This window comes from Strigops habroptila, chromosome 7 (genome assembly GCF_004027225.2).
Source record: "Strigops habroptila isolate Jane chromosome 7, bStrHab1.2.pri, whole genome shotgun sequence".
Classification (NCBI taxonomy): Eukaryota; Metazoa; Chordata; class Aves; order Psittaciformes; family Psittacidae; genus Strigops; species Strigops habroptila.
The window spans coordinates 54,579,606-54,598,707 of NC_044283.2; the positions used below are offsets into that span (position 1 = coordinate 54,579,606).

General features: G+C 36.0%; 1 protein-coding gene across 7 annotated transcripts in view; it reads right to left on the reverse strand.

Moving 5' to 3' along the window:
• The window catches only part of COL25A1 (collagen type XXV alpha 1 chain), a 306,555-nt gene that overhangs the window by 113,817 nt on the left and 173,636 nt on the right, over window positions 1-19,102 (reverse strand). For all 7 annotated transcript variants that reach the window (XM_030492737.1, XM_030492732.1, XM_030492734.1 and 4 more), the window contains exon 5: window positions 8,444-8,461. In XM_030492737.1, coding sequence (XP_030348597.1) covers window positions 8,444-8,461 — 18 coding nt within the window. The remainder of the gene's footprint in view (window positions 1-8,443; window positions 8,462-19,102) is intronic.

Genomic DNA, 19,102 nt, shown 5'->3' on the forward strand with positions numbered 1-19,102 from the left:
TGAAGATATTTTTGTAACTTTAAGGAGGGCGACGTCCTTATACAGGAAGCAATTTAAGACAACATAAAGTTTATTAAAAACAAAACAGTTTTTTCCTCAAGACTAATCGTTTGGTCTACAAAATTCAGAACATCTTCATGGGAAATTACACACATATGTATATGTATACTTAAATGGATATTCATTCTTTTTGGCAAATGATCAGTAACAGACATACTGTGCAATATAACTGGATTGTATTTCTGAAAATACGTGACACTCTTTCATGTTTCTCAGCAGCTCACAACTCTTGTATGTTACTGATGTATCTCAGCAAAAAAAGATTATTAGGAACTCCTACGCTGTCACAAGGATAGCCAAAGCATTTTAAACATAGAATTCTGTGATTAAAGCTCACAAACAGAATGGACACTTCCATGCCATGCTCATTAATAACATTACTGACAGTACACAAAACACTCTCCATTTTCTATTTTTTCTTCTTTCTCTCCGCCAAACTTGACTCACACTTACAGGAAAGAATAGCGCATCATCACAGCGACTCATGCCAGCACCAATTCAATCTAACGAACCCGAAGCATTTCTGCTTACTTATAAGATTGCTTACTTATAAAGTTGTTTATAGTCAAATTTCAGTTGACAAAAGTGTCACTTCATAATGGAAAATACAGATTTTGAAGCTTCTATCTGGCAGCCCGAGATCCATATTCTCCAGGTCTTCTCTAATTTGCAGGACTTCCAAGCTTCCAGCACAGAAAGTCACCGGGGCTCTGGGCTGATAACAGGTGATCAAGGAAACTGATTTTGTGAAAACCTTGTGAAAGACTAAGGTCTTAGATGTCACAGCATTATGTTTAAGTCACTGTAAGCTTGATGAAATATAATTTTTTTGAACCTTTATTTAATTATTTTTTTTTTAAGCTAGTGAAATTGCTGGGATCTGCAACAAATTGAACTGGAATTCAAAGCTGAAATACAGCATAAGGATCAGTAAAAACAATAAGCCAGTAGGAGTTTAATATCGAATTAAAAACATGTGCAGCAGGATAGTAAAATACTATATAATATTCCTGAACACAGTACAATTCCTTGCTTTGACATAATTCCTAATAAAACACAGAACACATTAGTATATTTCTGCCATCTGTGGAATAGGATGAAGAAAATGGAAAGGTCATTTGATAAATGATTTAGGAATACAAGAAATATTTCAGAGTTCTTAATTATATTTTGACAACTCTTTGTACATGTCATAATGGAACCACAGTACTAGGACTGCAATTGCTTTTTTGTACTCATATGTACTCTGTTAAGCTAAGCAATGCTACACCAAATTAAGGTTTACAAGTAATTTTTGCTTCACAGTTCCTCACTTGCTGTTAGAAGATCTAGTATGCCCCGGTGACAGCTGCAAATTCTAGACGAAAAGGTGGAATGCTAATGTGTGATTCCCCATAACATTTATGTTAGCATATGTAATGAGTGAATCAGACCTTCATGTTTATTTTATTAAAAGGAAACCAATTCTTTTCAGAAATTAATGATACCAACACAAAAAAAAGTTGGTAACCTTCTACATAGAAAGCTGTCCTTCATGTTTTCTTTTCAAGTTTTATATATTAGTTGTCCGGGGGGGAGGAGGGGAAGGGGCATGTTTATTCTAGGACTTGGTTTTTCAGAGTAACGGTACCATAAACGGTCACTATGTGAACGATGAAATGAGGGGATCAACTTCTGAAAGTTTTGGGCCGAAAAACTCAAACTGTTCCAAGAACCCCTCTTCCAAGCTTTCTTCATCTATTGCGTACAGCTATTCTGGAGGGAGATCTTCAAGTTTAGTAGAAGCTGCCTCCATAACAGAATTTATTTCACAAGGGCATCCAGAGCTGACATTACCTTGCATGAAGAGCCCTTTCCACAGAAATCTGTACAATAAATATGCTTATTTTTGTGTTTGTAGAAAATCAAAACCTACAATGACTTGATAATTGTTAACAGATTTCAAATCTGATATTCTTCTGAATCAGATATTAAAATCAGAAATAAATTACCAGTTTCAGGAAATGCTGTGGAACATTTAAACATCTTGCTATTTCAGCATAAGATTCCCAGTGATAGTTACTGAAATTGTAACTCAAAAGAATGCCTATCAGTGTAGGTAGAAGAACACCCTAGCACACCTTGGGTAGGAGTCTGGCCTCTGCTTTGAGTGTCTGACATTAGATGAACAGAGTTCTAACAGAGTTCTAACAGAGTTCTAACAGAGTTCTAACAAGTTTGGTTATCCCCAACTAAGTTCACTTAGCACGGTACTGTAGGGAAGTCATCTGCCATTAGGGGCTCCTTCAAAAATCCTGGCAAAAGGGTAGAAAAAGACAAGTAGAAAAACATGTTGGAAGTAGAGCACAATATCCCATGCTACAAGAATTTTCCTTGTTAATGTCTGGAACTTACTCCCCTCAGCCTTTTTAAATTATGTCTTCCTTATGGTGCTTCCTTAGTCTTGGTACAATTTGCCCTTAAATTTCCAAATCTGTGTTCTCTTCTTCACAGAGCAAAGAGTCTTCTTATTTGCACTAATAGCATCTGCTTAGCTGAAAAAGCATTTAATATTCACAGCTATCCTGATTTACACATGCACATAAGTCTACCAGGGGAAACTGAAGTGTTTTATGTTTTAAAAGTGCTTATTGTTGTTGTCGTCAGTTCCTTTTAGCAAAATTAATTTCTGCTTTATTACGTACAAAGCTGAGTAAGTAACATACTTTAAAACAATTAAATACATTAACCTCTTCTGGAAAGACACATTTCTTGCATCTTTTGTGTCATAAACATTTATGTTCTCATCACAGAGTAAACAAAAAGTTTTAAGCATGATTTCTTCTGAATTCTCTGATGTGGTTCTGTTTGGCAACTAATGAAAAGCCATAATGATGGCATTTTGTTTCCTCATGTTCACAAGTCAGTATGGGCTGAGTGTTTCCTAAAAAGGTTGCACAATTTCAATAGCATTCAGGATTTCTGTTACAGCTTTAGAAAGGAAGAAAAATGGTAATCAAATGGTAAAGCTCTGACTGCTAAATACATATGAAACTTAGTGTGAGCTTGTTTATTTATGTGATGCCCTCAGTTAAAATTAATTTCTGATCTTACAATTAATAGTAAATTGTTATTAACAGCAATGGGATCAAGTATTTGGTATTAGCACAGATGCAAGTAAGAAACAGACTTATACTGTATTTGGCTGTTTTCCTATACCTACCTGGCCATTAGATGACATTAACTATTTTTAAAAGTCACTATATTAATTTATTTCTACTGCTATATAGAAATATACAGGCTAAGCCTAATCTTATTTTCATTTACATAGGTATAACTACTTATTTTGGACTTGAAGTCAGTAGGAAATAATAGCCTAATGGCATTCTGAAAAAGTGTAGACACACACACAAATATATAAACCAAAGATAACATCACTTCATATTTGCCTAGAAAACAAAAATTTGAGTTGCTGTACCTGTTTTTTGTTAACAAACTAATAAATTTTGACAGCAAAATTTGAACTGCAACTCATAACTCAAAAGCAGGCTAGCATATGTATATTCAAACGAGTCATACAACCCTTCAGGAAGATTAGAAGCTTACATGGCAGCTTAGGGTATCAGCTGCTAGAAGGAGAAACACCCCACAACGTCATTCTTTACAGTGTGAACAGCTGATGGCCTGTATACAACTACTGTTTATCTCAAGACGATGAACTATTTCTCCAGCCTTATGCTGATTCTGTCCTTCACATGCATACTTCTTGTCTCTCCACATAAGCAGAGAGGCATTCCTAAAGGCAAACTGTTAGGAACAAGGAACATGGAGCTTACACCTCAATTTATGGAGATCAGAACAAAAGAAGCATGTCCAACTCCAAGGGTCTGACAGGTAGAGACCACTTTGCAGCATTAGTCAATAGGACATTTTATGTACCTTGCCCATAGTTTAAATAGCCATCAAAACACATACATGATCACTTGACCTTATCAACTGCCCCAGTACTGAATGGCATGTGCTAACTGAGAGGAATATTTAACAGATCTTGGAATGCAGTTGCCTATCCAAACTACCAAAACTGAAATGGAAACTCATCAGGACTTAAAATACATTTTATTTAGACAACCCTTTCCCATTCATCCTGCTATCAGATACTGAACTCTTTCCTGAGGTCTAGGATTCTCCCTACTATCATAGTGTTCTCTCTGAAGTGATAAACAAATCTCTTAACTTACACTGCTGCCATGAAAACAGCTCAAAACTATGACCTATGTCCTGCTGACTATTTTTCTCAGTCCTTGACAAAAACCAGAAAACTAAAATTTAAAATGGTTCCCACCAGCTCTGTTGACTGCACCAGCCAGTACCAGCCTGTCTAACCATGAATCGGAATCTCTGCCGTCCAAAACTAAAAATACTCCAGTCACCCTGAAGCTCGATGGTGAAAAAGACACACACATACATTTGTCACCAGAATTGCTATGGTAACCCTTTATCATGCACACAACACAAGAAAATTTCAGATTGAAAAAGCATCACTTCCACAGTCATTTCACATACAGGAAATCAAGAGTCTCATTAAAACAAGCATCAACCATTGGTATTTTGTCAATTTCTAATGCAGATTCGAATGGTTGCCAAAGAGAAGGGAGAAACGTCTGTGGGGATGCTGTATCTCAAAGTCCCACACAGAGAGTGATCATGTATGCTGCCATAAAAGAGAAAAAGTATGCTGCACCAGAGACAGGCCAGGGAGAAGACAGTGACACAAAGAAGGAAACAGTTGGCTGACTGAGACAAAGTCACACCAAAACACCATCCAGCCTCACATTTATAGTTGTTAGCAGTTTTAGTTCAGCAGGATTTTGTAAAGGATCATTTTATCTTCCTTCACCATAATACTAACTGCACTGTTTTCTAATATTTATGAGTTCTACTTCTAAGCAACAAGAGAGTTAAAAATAACAAGCCTTTTCTCTTTACCCAGATAGTACATTCCATATGGAATTTACTTTAGACTGGAAGCTAAAGTCTGTTCTTTGACAAACATGAATACTTCTATTATTTTTTTAAATGGGAGATGTATGGGCAGAATCTGGTTGTATAGATTTATTGGCAAAGTAAACCTTTGTATTTCAAGCTAATCTAAATACATATTTAAATTCTAAACAAGAAAAAACAGGTATTCTTTGGGGTCACCCAAAATGCAGCATTTAAGTTTCAGCAAAAACATTAAGAATTTTATTGCTTGCTCTTTTACAAAGGAACTTAGTTTACATGGTATTTGAAATAGCTTTCTTTCTAAGAGAAAACTAAAATCATAAGAAAGTACTTTATTTTTTAAAGGTTTTTCTAGAAATTTAGCTATTGATTGTAGTCTTTCCTTTCAGAGATACAATAGAACCATGAGCTTTTTCTAAAGAAAAAAAGCTTGTGGGTTGTAATAAAGATTCTTTTTACTTAAAACAAGAAAATATGAAGCAAAATTATCTTTTGTGATATATTTTTGAAGAAAAGCAGTAAAAATTTAAAAATAAAAAGATAGGAGGTGTTACTGGTCTGTTATGAATTTATATTTGTACCCAGTAATTATGTGTGTATTGGGTGAATTACTTTTTGAAAACCATACCAAAAAAGAACAGGTGTTAATAAAACACTAAGTATAAAAAGCACTAGAATTTATCTTTGATCTCACTATGGACTTACATAGCTATGACATCAAAAAATTTCTAAGTGCTTCTTTTGTCAGCGTAACAATTCTGATCTTTGAAACCAGAAAGCCTTTACTCGCTAACGAAACCAACCAATAACTTCCATTTCGGATTTCACATGGACACAGTTAAGACTGAGAAAATTACTGACAATCAAAGGTGGCTGAAATTTCTTCTTTTCTTTTTTTTTTTTTTTTAATTAGAAACTGAGGAGTTTTTACTTATTTTATCTGTATGTGAACAGATTCTGTTTTCGATTGGAACTTTAAAAGCAATTTTTAATAGTCTTGAGATTTTTCAACCACAGCTTCCAACAGTTTTAAAGTGCTGTCTCATAAAGTTATCCGGATATGGGCTTCAGTTTAAGAACCACATCTAAACGTACAGCCTACGTGTAGTTGCCTAAGACATGTACATATCAACAGGCTAGAAAGTAATTCAGCAGAATGGTTATTTGACTCAGTAGCTGCCTATAATCAGAATCTGGAATTAAAAGGCATGAATGCGTACAACTAATGTCATGTGAGAGGTTCTCTAGGTATCCAAAACAGCTGTCCATGGCTGACAGGTACAACAATGATCCAACACAGACCCTATCCCTTGTACGTACAACACCCAGCAGCTAGGCTGAAGACCCTTGGTCATCTCATGCAGCAATAAACACCAGTATGCAGGCAATGTAATGGAGCCCGAGGAGTTTACAATGAGTTGAAGAGGTCTCTAGGTGCACTGAGTTTTGACTCAACCTTCACTGGCTGCAAGGAGTGCTGACACACCTCACACGTCAACTAGGCTGAGATATCTTGATCTAAAACTGAATCCTACACTGTCTCATGCCATTATGACTTCCTCATCAGTGCCCTTGCAAGTATTATTCCGGGGCTCAACCAGTCAAAATGACTGAGTACATAGGTATCCTCCTGCCACAATAATAGCATCTTGAGCTGAAAGGAGGAAAAGCCGTTAAAGAAAAAAGTATTAAGAATAATGATAGGTGATACTCAGAAGAATGGCAATGGCACAGAGATGAGCATTTCCACTAGGAGAAACTACTGAAGTTAGGGTGTAAGAATTCTCATCCTAAGTTTTGTCGGTCCTAGTACCTTGTACCTGTTTTCTGTATAAACATTCAGGACACAGAGAAATTAATAAAATGGGGGAAGGGGAGAAATTGGAGAGTTTTTCCTATGGTTTGCACCACATTTCTCTTACAATCATGACCAGATTTCTCTGCCTTTCTGCACTTGAAACAGCACTGAGTGCTGCCATGTCCATTGTGGTTCTTTGCCTACAGCTACCTCAGGGCATTTCATGTAGAGATACAAGCTCCAAGGACTGAGAAGCTGTTTACAAGCATTAAACAAGAGACACTCCAAGCAACTGAAATGTGGGGGTCTAAACGCAGAGGGAAAAGACACAGGTGGCAGCACAAGTCAACGTCAACTAGAGGGCAGCCCACAAGTTCAAGTAACAGGCTCAGGTCCTCAACAGAGCTCATTCAGAGCAAGAGTGCCACACAGAATTACAATCTTTTCATTGACTCCCAACAGCACAGAGGCTGAAGAACTTTGTGTAGGCCACACATTGAAAGTCTGCTATGAGACATAAGTGCTATCGGGGGTGGTCATTTCCAATATCATACTGTCTACCTATATAATACTATTAAATGGAGACTGGCACTGCAAGGGTACTAGGCATTCAAACTGAGTGGGATGAGAGTTTGTAACACAAACTGTCTTTCAACAGAAAATTATAATCAGAAAAAAAAAACCAAAACAAAACCAAATAAAACCCCAAAACTTGCTTCCCATAAAGAAAATCCTAACTTAAAAGAATTATCAGCCAATAAGGCTGTAAAGCTTTGATATGTAAATTATTTGGAAATATAAAAGGCACTGACAGAAATCCTGTTTCAGGCAACATACTTGTGCTAAAATGGTACCACAGGCCAATTACCAGAGTTTACTTCTCATGACACATCTTGAATACTCAAAAAGATAGAATTTTTCAACTGATTTAACTAAGTTTGGCTTTTGTATTGGCTTTTACTTTATTTCTTTTTCCCCTTGTTCTTCCACATTCCCATGCCACTCTTTGACTCAAAAACTTTGTGTGTAACTTTTGCTATACCTAATGTTTCCTTTCTGCTGGTCTATTTCTACCTTACAACTGAAGTTAGATCCCTAGATTTCCACACCTTCGATTACAGCTCACAAGACAAAGTTCTACTATTCTTAAATAAAGCAGAAATAATTCAAAGCAGTGTATATAATTAATCAAAATCGCAAGCAGTGCAATATTTAAAATAGCTGAGGGCTGCCTGGATTATAACAACATTATTAACATGTGATTAATAAGCAGTTGAAGTATTACATTTGCTACACATTTGGTAAGTTATTTTCTCTTCCTTTAAAGTGGCAAAATTTCAAGCCATAGTTAGGAGATTTGCTTTATTCAGTATTACGTTGTTAACCCCACCCTCTGGTCAAACAGCTGAGGGAACTCAGACAACCCTAGGGGGAGGCCCATGTTTCTTTCTTGGGAAATATTTGCCTTACTGAATTATGCAATGGTTTCTAGCTTACTACAGTAGGTTTTAAATAAATCCATTAAAATACTTTGTAGATAGCCTGAGTTTAGTGGGCTCTGTATTTAGCTTTAACTTTGTAGGAAAATAAGATGGCACTTACTTGAGGACCAGGTTGACCCTGCAAAACAAGAAAAAGATAAGTTTATGAAAAGTTATGACAAGGATTAACTCTTTAAATAGTAGCAAATAGTTACAGTACTCTCTAATAAGGAGATAATGAAATAATCCAATAACTGTATTGAAGTTGGACTTAAATCTATACTGGTTTGAATGTTTTAATTCAAACTGATGAACTTTCTTGCGATTAAGTCATTTCAGAATTAAATTACAATAATACATCATTGAACTTGCATTTGAGAAACTTAATTCTTTAGATTGTAGACCAATTAAGAAAGCCCTAATTTAATCATTCTCAAGTAAGAAAGGAGCCACAGACACTGAGCTGATTTAGAAGCAACCTGGTCTAGTGGGAAGTGTCCCCTGTCAATGGCAGGGGGGTTGGAACTAAAGGATCTTAAGGTCCTTTCTAACCCTAACCATTCTATGATTCTATGGCTCACCCCCATGTTTCAAGGAGGTGCTAACTGCCGCCCATTAAAAGAACAAATTCTAAAAGTGAAGGAACACATTGCTGGGCAAACAATAGTCTTTTTGCCATTGCTGCAAGCACCACAGTTTTAAGCAAGTATACACCAATATTTAAGCCAGCAATTCAGCAGACTGACAAGATGAACCCTTGTCAGTCATCCCAAGAGGTAGCTGATACATTTCCTCTCCCTTATTTACCAACATCACCTTTGCACCATCCTGGAAAAATAGAAAGGCACCCTTTGCTCACTAAGGAGTTGTATGTATCTCTTGTTGCTGCAAGTCCTCACAGAGTAGACTTCCTATGACTAAGGAACCTAGCCTGGGAAAGTCAGTGAAAGTCATCACTTATTCTAGCCCACTCACTACAATTTATTTGCATGAAGCAGAACTGTGTCACAAAGTGGTATAGAAGCTGTGACTATGGACTACAACCACCCAAACAATTAGCTCTATAGGACTTTATAAAACAGAGCCGAATATTTATATATTTCTCCCTATAAAGAGAGAATGTCTTAAAACTCCTAGGGCTAGCTTACCTTCTAGTGTTTTATGACATCAATAGTATTTCAGCTGAAGTGAAACTGCATTTCCTTTTGTTGAAAGAAACTGAGCATGGAGACTTCTTATAAGTCTCAGAAAACCTTGTCACTTTAGCTAGAAGCTACTGCTACATAGAGTTAAAACTTTTCCATCTGAACACCAGGAAGCACTTTTTTTTACTGTGAGGGTCACCCAGCACTGGTACAGGTTGCCCAGGGAGACTGGAGTCTCCATCCTTAGAAATATTCAAAAGCTGTCTGGGCATGATCCTGGGCAACCTGCCCTAGATGGCTCTGTTTGAGTAGAGAGGTTAGACCAGATGACCTCCAAAGGAACCCTTCCAACTTCAACCATTCTGTGATTCTGTGTGATTTTAAAGAGGGGAGTGGGGATTGGGTGAACATTTAGTTATTGTCTACAAGAAATAACTATCTGAAGATAAATGCTTTTTTTTGTAACTAATAAGGCGGGGGGGGTTTGCGCTTAATTAAAAACCAGGAAAACATGTTTTAATTCACATGTAAATTTTGAAAGCGGGTTGTTTCGATTTGGGTTTTGTTTTTTTTTTCTCTATAAGAAATATTAGAAATTATGTTACAGAGAAATCATGGTAAAACACAGATTTATTGTGGCTATCTAATCCTTACACTGAAGGCAGCCTAAAAGCATTCCTTGTTGTAGGTGCTGCAGTTTTGTACAACAACATTGCACTATAGAGGTTTGCAGACAGAAAAAGTACTGGCTGCAGTTTGCCAGTTCTAATGTGAAATACCATTTTCTGGATTGGTCAATTCTATGAAGTTGCATATCACACTGGGTTAATAAATACAACTGGGACTCCTCAACACTCAGCCTTTACCTCAATCTTCCCATCACAGCAGGTTTTAAGCTCTTATATGCCATACCTGATCCTAAAATCCTCAGGAATTGCTTACTTATGCAGTATTGGGCAGCCTGTACAATACATTTGTACAAAATAACTAAACTGAGACCTATGTATACAAACTTTTATAGACAAACTCACAATATGTTTGTCTCACAATGGCAATTTTGACCAAATAATTAAAAAATGTCTCTAAGACATAGATTAAAAAAAAACAAAACAGAAAAAAAACAACTTGAAGTATGAAATTACCAAAATGCTTCAACAAAATGTTGATTTAAAGCAATAGAAAACAAATAGAGTACATACACATTTAAAGAAAAAGATTTGAAAACTGCACTTTTTTTCTTTAATCTAATTTAGACATATACGCTAAGTGTCCATATGGTACATGCTATATGTATGATATAAGGGACATACACACATAACGCAAACATACCCTAAATTGAATGTCAGAGACGGAATCGTGCTCCCATGAAAGTGTTTTCTACTGTCTCAACAGCATTACCAGTTTGCCTGTTATCGTGCATTTATAATTACTCTTTTATCATATCTGCAATATAGAGAGAGGAAAGCTAGAAACTGAATTTTTATAGGATGATTGTTTCTCATTGTGGCACAGAACTCTGTAAAATAATGGGGAATGTAATAGTTGCATTACACTTAGTGAACATGCAAATAACATTGCAATCATCCTGCATTTAACTGTAAATGTAGATGTTTAATACAAAAATACTCATAGCAGGATTTTTTTATCCTGTCAGCTATGAGCTCCTTCAGCATGGAAGGAACTTTGCATTAGCAAAGGTAATTATTTTCTGGTTGGTTTTTTTTCAGTTCTTTCCAATCCTTCAACATTTTTGTATGCTCTTAGATGCTCCTTGCCCGACTAGCTACTGCAGTTACAGTATAATTTTCCCTTCTCACTAATGATGCAGTAAGTGACACTAACCAGAGGATGCAGCAGGTACTATATTACGGAACTCATATGCTCTGCTTACAAAGGTACAGGTAGAAAGAGGCATCACGATACTGAGGTTTTTTATAACAAAGCTCTATGAATTACTCTTGCGTTCATTAAAAAACACTCTAACATGAATACAATCTGATATTGCAACTCATTTGGGCAAGCTCAATCTCAATTAGTATGCTTGTATTAGTATTCCCAATTAGTATTCCCAAAGGGGCTCCAGGATTGCTGAAATCACTCTGGCTCATTCCTGCGCAAATTGTTCCCATTGCATGTCATTTGTGAATTAAAATGTTTTAGATGGAAGTATTTCTTTAAATTTTAGATAACAAACAGGGTGAAAATACTCTTCAAGACTGAAAAGTCAGCATTACTCTGATTTTTTTTCTAACAAACATTTCTTTATTCACATTTATTATGAACTGTAAAATTGACTCATTGATTGTAGCTAGCAGCTGACTACTGTTCTTTGCATGCATGTACAGATCAGTCCCAACAACAATAACTGATCATGTGTGTTTTAGTGTATGTTGCTTTGAACCTCTGGATTATTGCTCATGCACTTGATTACCTGCTACTGTTTGCTGCTTATTTATTTATTTATTTATTTTTAATCTCCATTACTACAGTGGGTATAGCTGCATAATATGTCATGGTTTCAGCAAAATCTTCAGACCAATTTTTCCTTTTACATTCTTGTTTCCTGACTTAATGCATTATTTTGCAGGAGAGAAAGAGATTAAGCTTGGCAGCCTATTCTAATTACCATGATTGGAGTTCTTCTATAGTTGACAGTTAATGCCTTTCTAGCAATTTAACCTAATATTAGCTGCTGATATGTAAATGATACATTTTCATTTGATAAAAGAAAAAGAAGTAGTGTATGGTGTAGTCAGGTCTACCTGAAGTCAACAGGTATGCTATCAATCTGCTATAAAACGAGATTAAAGAAAAAGCTTATTGAAAGAAAAAGCTGGAGGCTGCAAACATTGCAGAAAAGTTACTTAGCAGTGGAAAGCTCCTCAGGGAGCACAGCAAAAAGTCTTAAGAGAAGAAAATGGAAGCTCACACTGCAAGTTAACCAGTTGAGTGTGCAAAGGAAATGAGGTTTGTAGTAAATGAAAGGACAGAACAGATATTTTGAGGGTATCAGAGAAAAGAGCTGTCCTGGAAAAGGAGAAAGAGAGAGGGAGCAAAAAGAATAGTAGAGAAAGCACAGAAACTGGATTTTCTCATATTTTGCATTATTTTCATCTTTAAAGAGCTGGGAACATAAACTTCCAGGCTCATAGACCCAAATATATAGATATGCAAATATATACACAAATATATTTACAAATGCACTGTATGATAATAAAGGTTATTTCTGCCTTAGTTCAAGTAGCATCTCCCCAAACAATACCCAGTATACAATATGAATGCATTTAAAATGAGACATGGGGCTGTTCAGATCTAATCAGCCAACAAAATCCAGGCAGAGAAATTAAGACACAAAAATGAAGAAAAAGGAAACCAGCAAGAGTCACAGATATATGGTCACAAATAATATCCTGCTCTTTGAAAGGTACCAGGAAGCTGTCCTTGTAAAGCATTCTCTGGACAGAGCACTGAAGTAGGAACATCTGTTTTCCAGTTTAATCTAGGCAGAAAACGATGGGGAAACAGGAATAGCATGGCTGACTTTCATTTCTTTGTACAGACACAAAAGACTGAAGTGGTTCTTCTGCACTCTGTTAACAATCTATGCTACTGAGGTGAAAATAAGTTATGCCAAAGGAAGCCAATATGTGATTAATATACATTCTAGCATGAGTAATTAAAAAAGCAAAGAGGGAATATGTGCAAGACCTAAATTCAAAACTGTTCAAAACTGGTTTTGAACAAATCACCTACCAGCTTTCCATCCATACCAATCGGACCCTGGGATAATCAAAAGTCAAAACAAAATGGAAAAGTTAAATCAGAGGAACACTGAAGATGAGGAAAAATATACAGACTTGGAGAACACTGTGGGCTTTAGAAGGTGAATAACTCTAAAGGCAGTGCCTTAAAGATATTTTGAGAATGAAGGCACAGAAAGGAAACAACAAAAGAAGCAGACCTAGGACAGAAATATCAAAACCAGTATGGTGGAAAGTAGCCAGGCAATAGCTGGTGTTCATCAGACGACATGTTCAACATGCAGTGAAGGAGTTGCTAGTTTGGCAAATCACAATGGCACAACACAATCAATCATATGAAATAATGCATCTGGGTTGTGTATTTTTCTTTAAATAACTGAGAAAACAGGATAAGTAGCCCATTTACTGAATGCTTCTATGACATGGTTGCAAGATGATAAGAACAAACACTTAAGATCTCATAACTAATCTGTATTAAATTAACATTATAATAATTACAGTCAATAAGAAACTTCACCTCAGTGCTAAATATTTCTAGCTATGCTTCGGCCAAGAAGTCTTCTGCTTTATCCTGATTTCTTTTTTTTTATTCTCTTCGGAAACATGGATATATCCTTGCTGATACTTTACAAGTTACTTGTTTCCTTCAGAGTCCAGTTATATGGATGCACATTCTAGAAAGGATTTAACACGGGTGTATGTATGCTGTTGTAAGTCAGTAACTGGTTCTGTATCAACTGCATGTTTAGGTGGACAGACGAGAGAAAAGAGAGGAAAAGAGAGTTAGAGAAAGCTAGATTAACTCTAAATTTCATGTTTAATTGCTATGTCTTCTGACAAATGAACAGTCAAGTTACCTTTCACTGACAATGGAATAAGAGCAGGCAGAGAAGTTGGTTTTGCTGTTAAATTCCACTTTTCGGCTGAAACTGAGAGCTCTCAGGTCCTTGCAACTTGTAAAAGGGACACTAGTTCATGCTTGCTGGAGAGAAATTTTCTCTTACGTGCTCTTACGCTACAGCCAGACTTTTGCCCCAGAGCTTCACAGGCACTCTCTCAAGACTACTTCCCCTGAGAACATGGCCCCTTAGGACTGATTGCTCATGCTGCTTGATTTGGATCACTGTTGCTGAGAAGACAGCACATAACATATGTGTTGATTTTATGTTGATCCATCTTACCTTTCTTGCTTTTTGCCCTCTTTCTGAGCACTACTTTGGCTTGCAAGCAAAACTCACAGTGAAAATTTAGTCTAAATCAGGTCTGCATGGGTTCTGCTGACCCCTTCACCCAGAAGTGCATATTCCTACCTTCTGCACTAACAGGTACTATAGCCATATGAATGAACCACTTCAACCAGCTATTGAGAAAGTAATAAACACTATGAAAATGTAATCCCATACCAGTCTAGTGAGTTCCCTAGCTATCAGTCCTCTCCCAACCTAGACTGTGGGCTTTGCCAAAGAATCCGGACAAACTTAGTATGGAAGAAGACATCAGTTGGATGTACTTATTATGCAATTCATAATTTTTGGCTACATTCTTGGCTTTCTAAGAAGCTTGAGCACTAGCTTACTTGTCAGATCAAATAACAAGTTACTGTGTATGGGAAGCCCTGAAGGAGTAAACCCCCTTACCGCTTTTTCCCTCCAGCACTTGCTGTGGTTTCCAGTCACATCATGATTAGATGATATGCTGAGAGTGTAAAGTGGGTCACCAGCATCTTCATTATCTGCATGACCACTACCTTTTTATGTGTTGATATCCTGGGAAAGTCTGTGACTGTTGGCATGACCTACAATATCTTTCAAAAGTTACCACTGAACCATTCTTCCCTGGTATCCAATAAAACAAGGAACACCTTCCAGTGCATTAACACATCAGCTTTTGTTATTACGCTTCCTCAGTGCCTCTTGATCACACAAGTGCAGCACACATACATCACTTACTAATTTTCTTATAGGTATCTAGCAAATTTTTAAATATAGTACTATACATGTCAAAAATCAGACTACAAATTATTAGATTTTCTAGATTTTTCTAGCACTGTACTACAGGATATTTATCTAGTAATATTAACACACAGTCTGCTGCAGGTGCAAAAATGAAGGCAGAGCTGAACCCTGGTTATGAATACATGTACTTCTAGAAAGCAAACTCCAGATATTAAGAGATAAAACACTTGACAGTAAGGTCATTGTACATATATAAAGTTCCCCAGTGGACTGTGTGGGTCAGCAGCTAAGTTTAACTGATCACTCTGCTACAAGCTTAGACCAAAAGACAGAATTAGTCTTATAACGAATACATACAGAAAAGAATTATGAAAATATTTGTAGAAGGAAAATTCATTACAGGTTGAAACTGTTGGTTTAGAGGGACTAGCCAACAGCTCTTACATCTTTAGCAGTGATTGTATTTTGCATATAAATACTGTTCAGGGAAAGTTTCTTTACCATAGAAAGAAAAAAAAAAATAACATTTGTGCTCCCTTACAATGGTAGGTATTTTAACTACTGTTAAATTTTTGCTTGTTCTTTATCCATGCTACATAACTTCTGCACTTGAGTTAAAGGAGTGTTTGTAGCATCCTGAAGAGTCTCAGTAAAGAATAATCAGTAATTCCCAGTAGACAGAAGAGAAGCATCCACTCACAATGGAAGATAATAGGAATTTCCCACATGATTCTATTTCTATCAGGACTATTTAGTCTGAAGTCTGGGAAAGTCTTCTGGGATTTGCTTTATAGAATAGCAAAAAAAAGAGAAATTTGCTTGAAATATACAGGAGAAAAACAAATCTCTGAAGATAAGGGGTCATTAACGTGAAAATTAATAATATTATTCCATTATAAAAATACTAAATCTTTAACAACAATACATGGTAATTTCCTTCTTTGCAGTGTCATAAAAAGAGAGAAAACACTTTTTTTTTTTTTTTTTTTTTAAATGGAAAATTAACTTCCATAGCTGATACAGGATAAGTGGGAAGGAGGAGCCAAAATAAGGCTACTTCAGGAGTGAGCATCTGTGTGAGTTGCCAGCTAGGATTACACTTCAACACTGGATATTTACTTACAGTATTACATACACTTTTTTTCCAAGATCCTCAACAGCAAAGATCCTTGTATGGTAGATTCCACCCCCCAATAATACCCAACTATTTACTTACACTACCTACCTATCTAATAACCCTAATATGGACAGAGACGACACATAGGAGGAAGGGGAATATGAGTGCCTGTTTTTTTTAAAAGTAGCTTCCCTGCTTCAAGAATACTGTAATATGTTTCTCAAAGAACCATATTTTTAATCAGATTTTGAATGATACACAAAATCAGTTGTTTTTCATGTAAGTGGTATCTTTTTACATATGGGTTACTCTGGAGGTGAATATTTTAAGGATTTCGGGGATTATTGTTTCTTAGAAATTGAATACGTAAGCAAACGCATCCGAAAACTTGAGAGTGTTCCTATCAAAAAGATAGCCATTATTATTACTTTAGATAGTTTTAATGCAATATTCATTTCTTCAGAAAATTCGGAGTGAAAAGTGAAGATAAGAAAAAATATCACATGTTGAAATCTACTATGTGATAAAGGAATCTTCCAACGGAAGGAAAAGAGGATGATATGGATTATCTTCTTACTCTTAAATTCTCCACTCATCCTTCAGTGGTTCTTCTTTATTTAAGGAATACTCATCAAAAGCATGAGTTCTGAACCAAAAGTTACATAATAACCAGAAAACAGACATCACTTCTTTATAAAATGCAGACCACCCTCTACTTAAAGGAAGGGGTTTTGGGTTTTGTCTCTAAATGAAATGGATTGGCATATTTGACAGTGCATAATTTTGGTAGGTTTATATTCATTGAAAGCATGCAGATAAATCTGTTTGTGGCAAACACAATCTTTGTGGAAAGAATGAGGAAAAATTTTGACATGGTAAATTTCTCCAATTCTAGTTGTGTATAAATATATTACAAGTAGGCCAATTATCATCTCCAAAAGCATAGTAATTTCTCCGACTTTGATGACTCACTGTTTTTCCAGATTATTTGGTGTGAAATCAAATATTTTGGAAAAAATTCTCTCTCCCAGTGTAGACCTTAGGTGTCTGAAACACTTTGCATACACAAAATCATTATAGAAATGTCTTCATTTCTAAGAGAGAGACATGAATACAGAAAATCAAACAGAGCCCCAGTAGAACCATACTAGACTGTATTTCAATTTACTGGAACTTAATGGCTCAAATAAGTGGCTGAGGTTATTCCAACATTTCTGAAGGCCAGTGTTGGCCCTACAAATAAAGCTGGTGACACATAAAAATGCCATAGCTGAAGATGGCCAGCATACAAGTGTTTTCTGGACTCAGTTTGTAATGCACTGAATTAAAAGCGAGTTTACATATTGACTTTAATAAAAGTGTGATTTGGCAGTTGTAAAAAATAAACAAATAAATAAGAAAAACCACATTGTAAGATATTCCCAAGTATTTTTTTTTTTTAATCTTTTAGACCACACATTTGGCAGTTTTAAGATAACACTAATAACAGCAGCATTTCAGAATTCAGAAACTCTTACCCTGATAAAATTCTGACACTAAATTATTCCACATTTCTAAACAATCTACAGTAAGCTTGATTGTTAAATTGTTATTTACAGCTGCCTGAAAATCTCTTATGTCAATACATATACAATAGGAGATTCAAAGAAAGCAGGAATCTAGCTTTACAGCAGCTGTATGAGCTGTGTGCCACTTACTACGTCAGGCTGAGTTTAAAAATACCTAGGTGGAGGGAAAAAAAAAAAAGGGGGGGGGAATAGAAAAATCTTTCTCAAACAGCAGGTTTGCAGATCGTCTCCACTAAGTTCAGGTAGTGAATGCGTCTTTCATGTGAAAGATGCATTGCCTTTTCAAATCACCCATTTTAGTTCAAGATTGATAAAAGATTAAAACCCCCACAACCTTCAGGTTTCCTCATCAAGATACTGTTTAAATGATGGGTCTCCATGTCTGTCTTTTTGTCTCCTTTGTTTAATTACAGGTTTATCAAGGCTGACTTCAATTAGATGTAACATAGTATTCCTACCAAGGATATATAATACCTAGCAAGTCTGATGAGATTTCTTTTTAGTGAAGCTTTTTTTGAGATTATGTGGGCAAATGAGTATAAGCTCATCAGCTAGCAAATTTTTTCCGACTGATGAAATTCATTGGTTCCATTGGTTCTTTTTCTATGACTGAAAGTGATTGCTGTTAAGAGCAATATGAGCAAACAGCCTGGGTACAGAAGTCACTTGCTGAAAGCCTGGGAGAAAAAAAAAGTGCACTAAATCAACCTGAAACAAGTCTCTCTGGCCAACAATCAGGACATCACTGAAAAAAACCCCCAACTTATCAAAATCATTTGGGTTGGAGAAAACTTTGCTATGAAAAAAAATGAACTATGAGACAAGCTGAGCCTGCTTTCTAAAACCTCTTCATCAAAAAAAAGCAAAATTGCAGACAAATAAAACACTGCCAAGTTCTTTCTTCCTTTAAGTAGTTCATATTATCTACTACCCAAGACATAAAACTCAACTAGGTGGATCATCACTTGGAGATTGCAAAGTAGGTATAAATATATTCCAAGACAGGGATATAGAGTTTTAATTTAAAAAACAATAAAAAAAAATCCCAAACCAAAACCTCCCAGTACAGTTAGGCTGCTTGATCTTCTTGACCACAACTCTGGATCATGTCTGAGCTGCTAAAGACTATCTCATTCAGCCTCCAGAAACAACATCTTGCTTATCCTTGTCTCTTTCAAAGCACTGATGCAAAATTAATCATTCAAAATTTTAACTACAGCCCCTTCCCAATAAT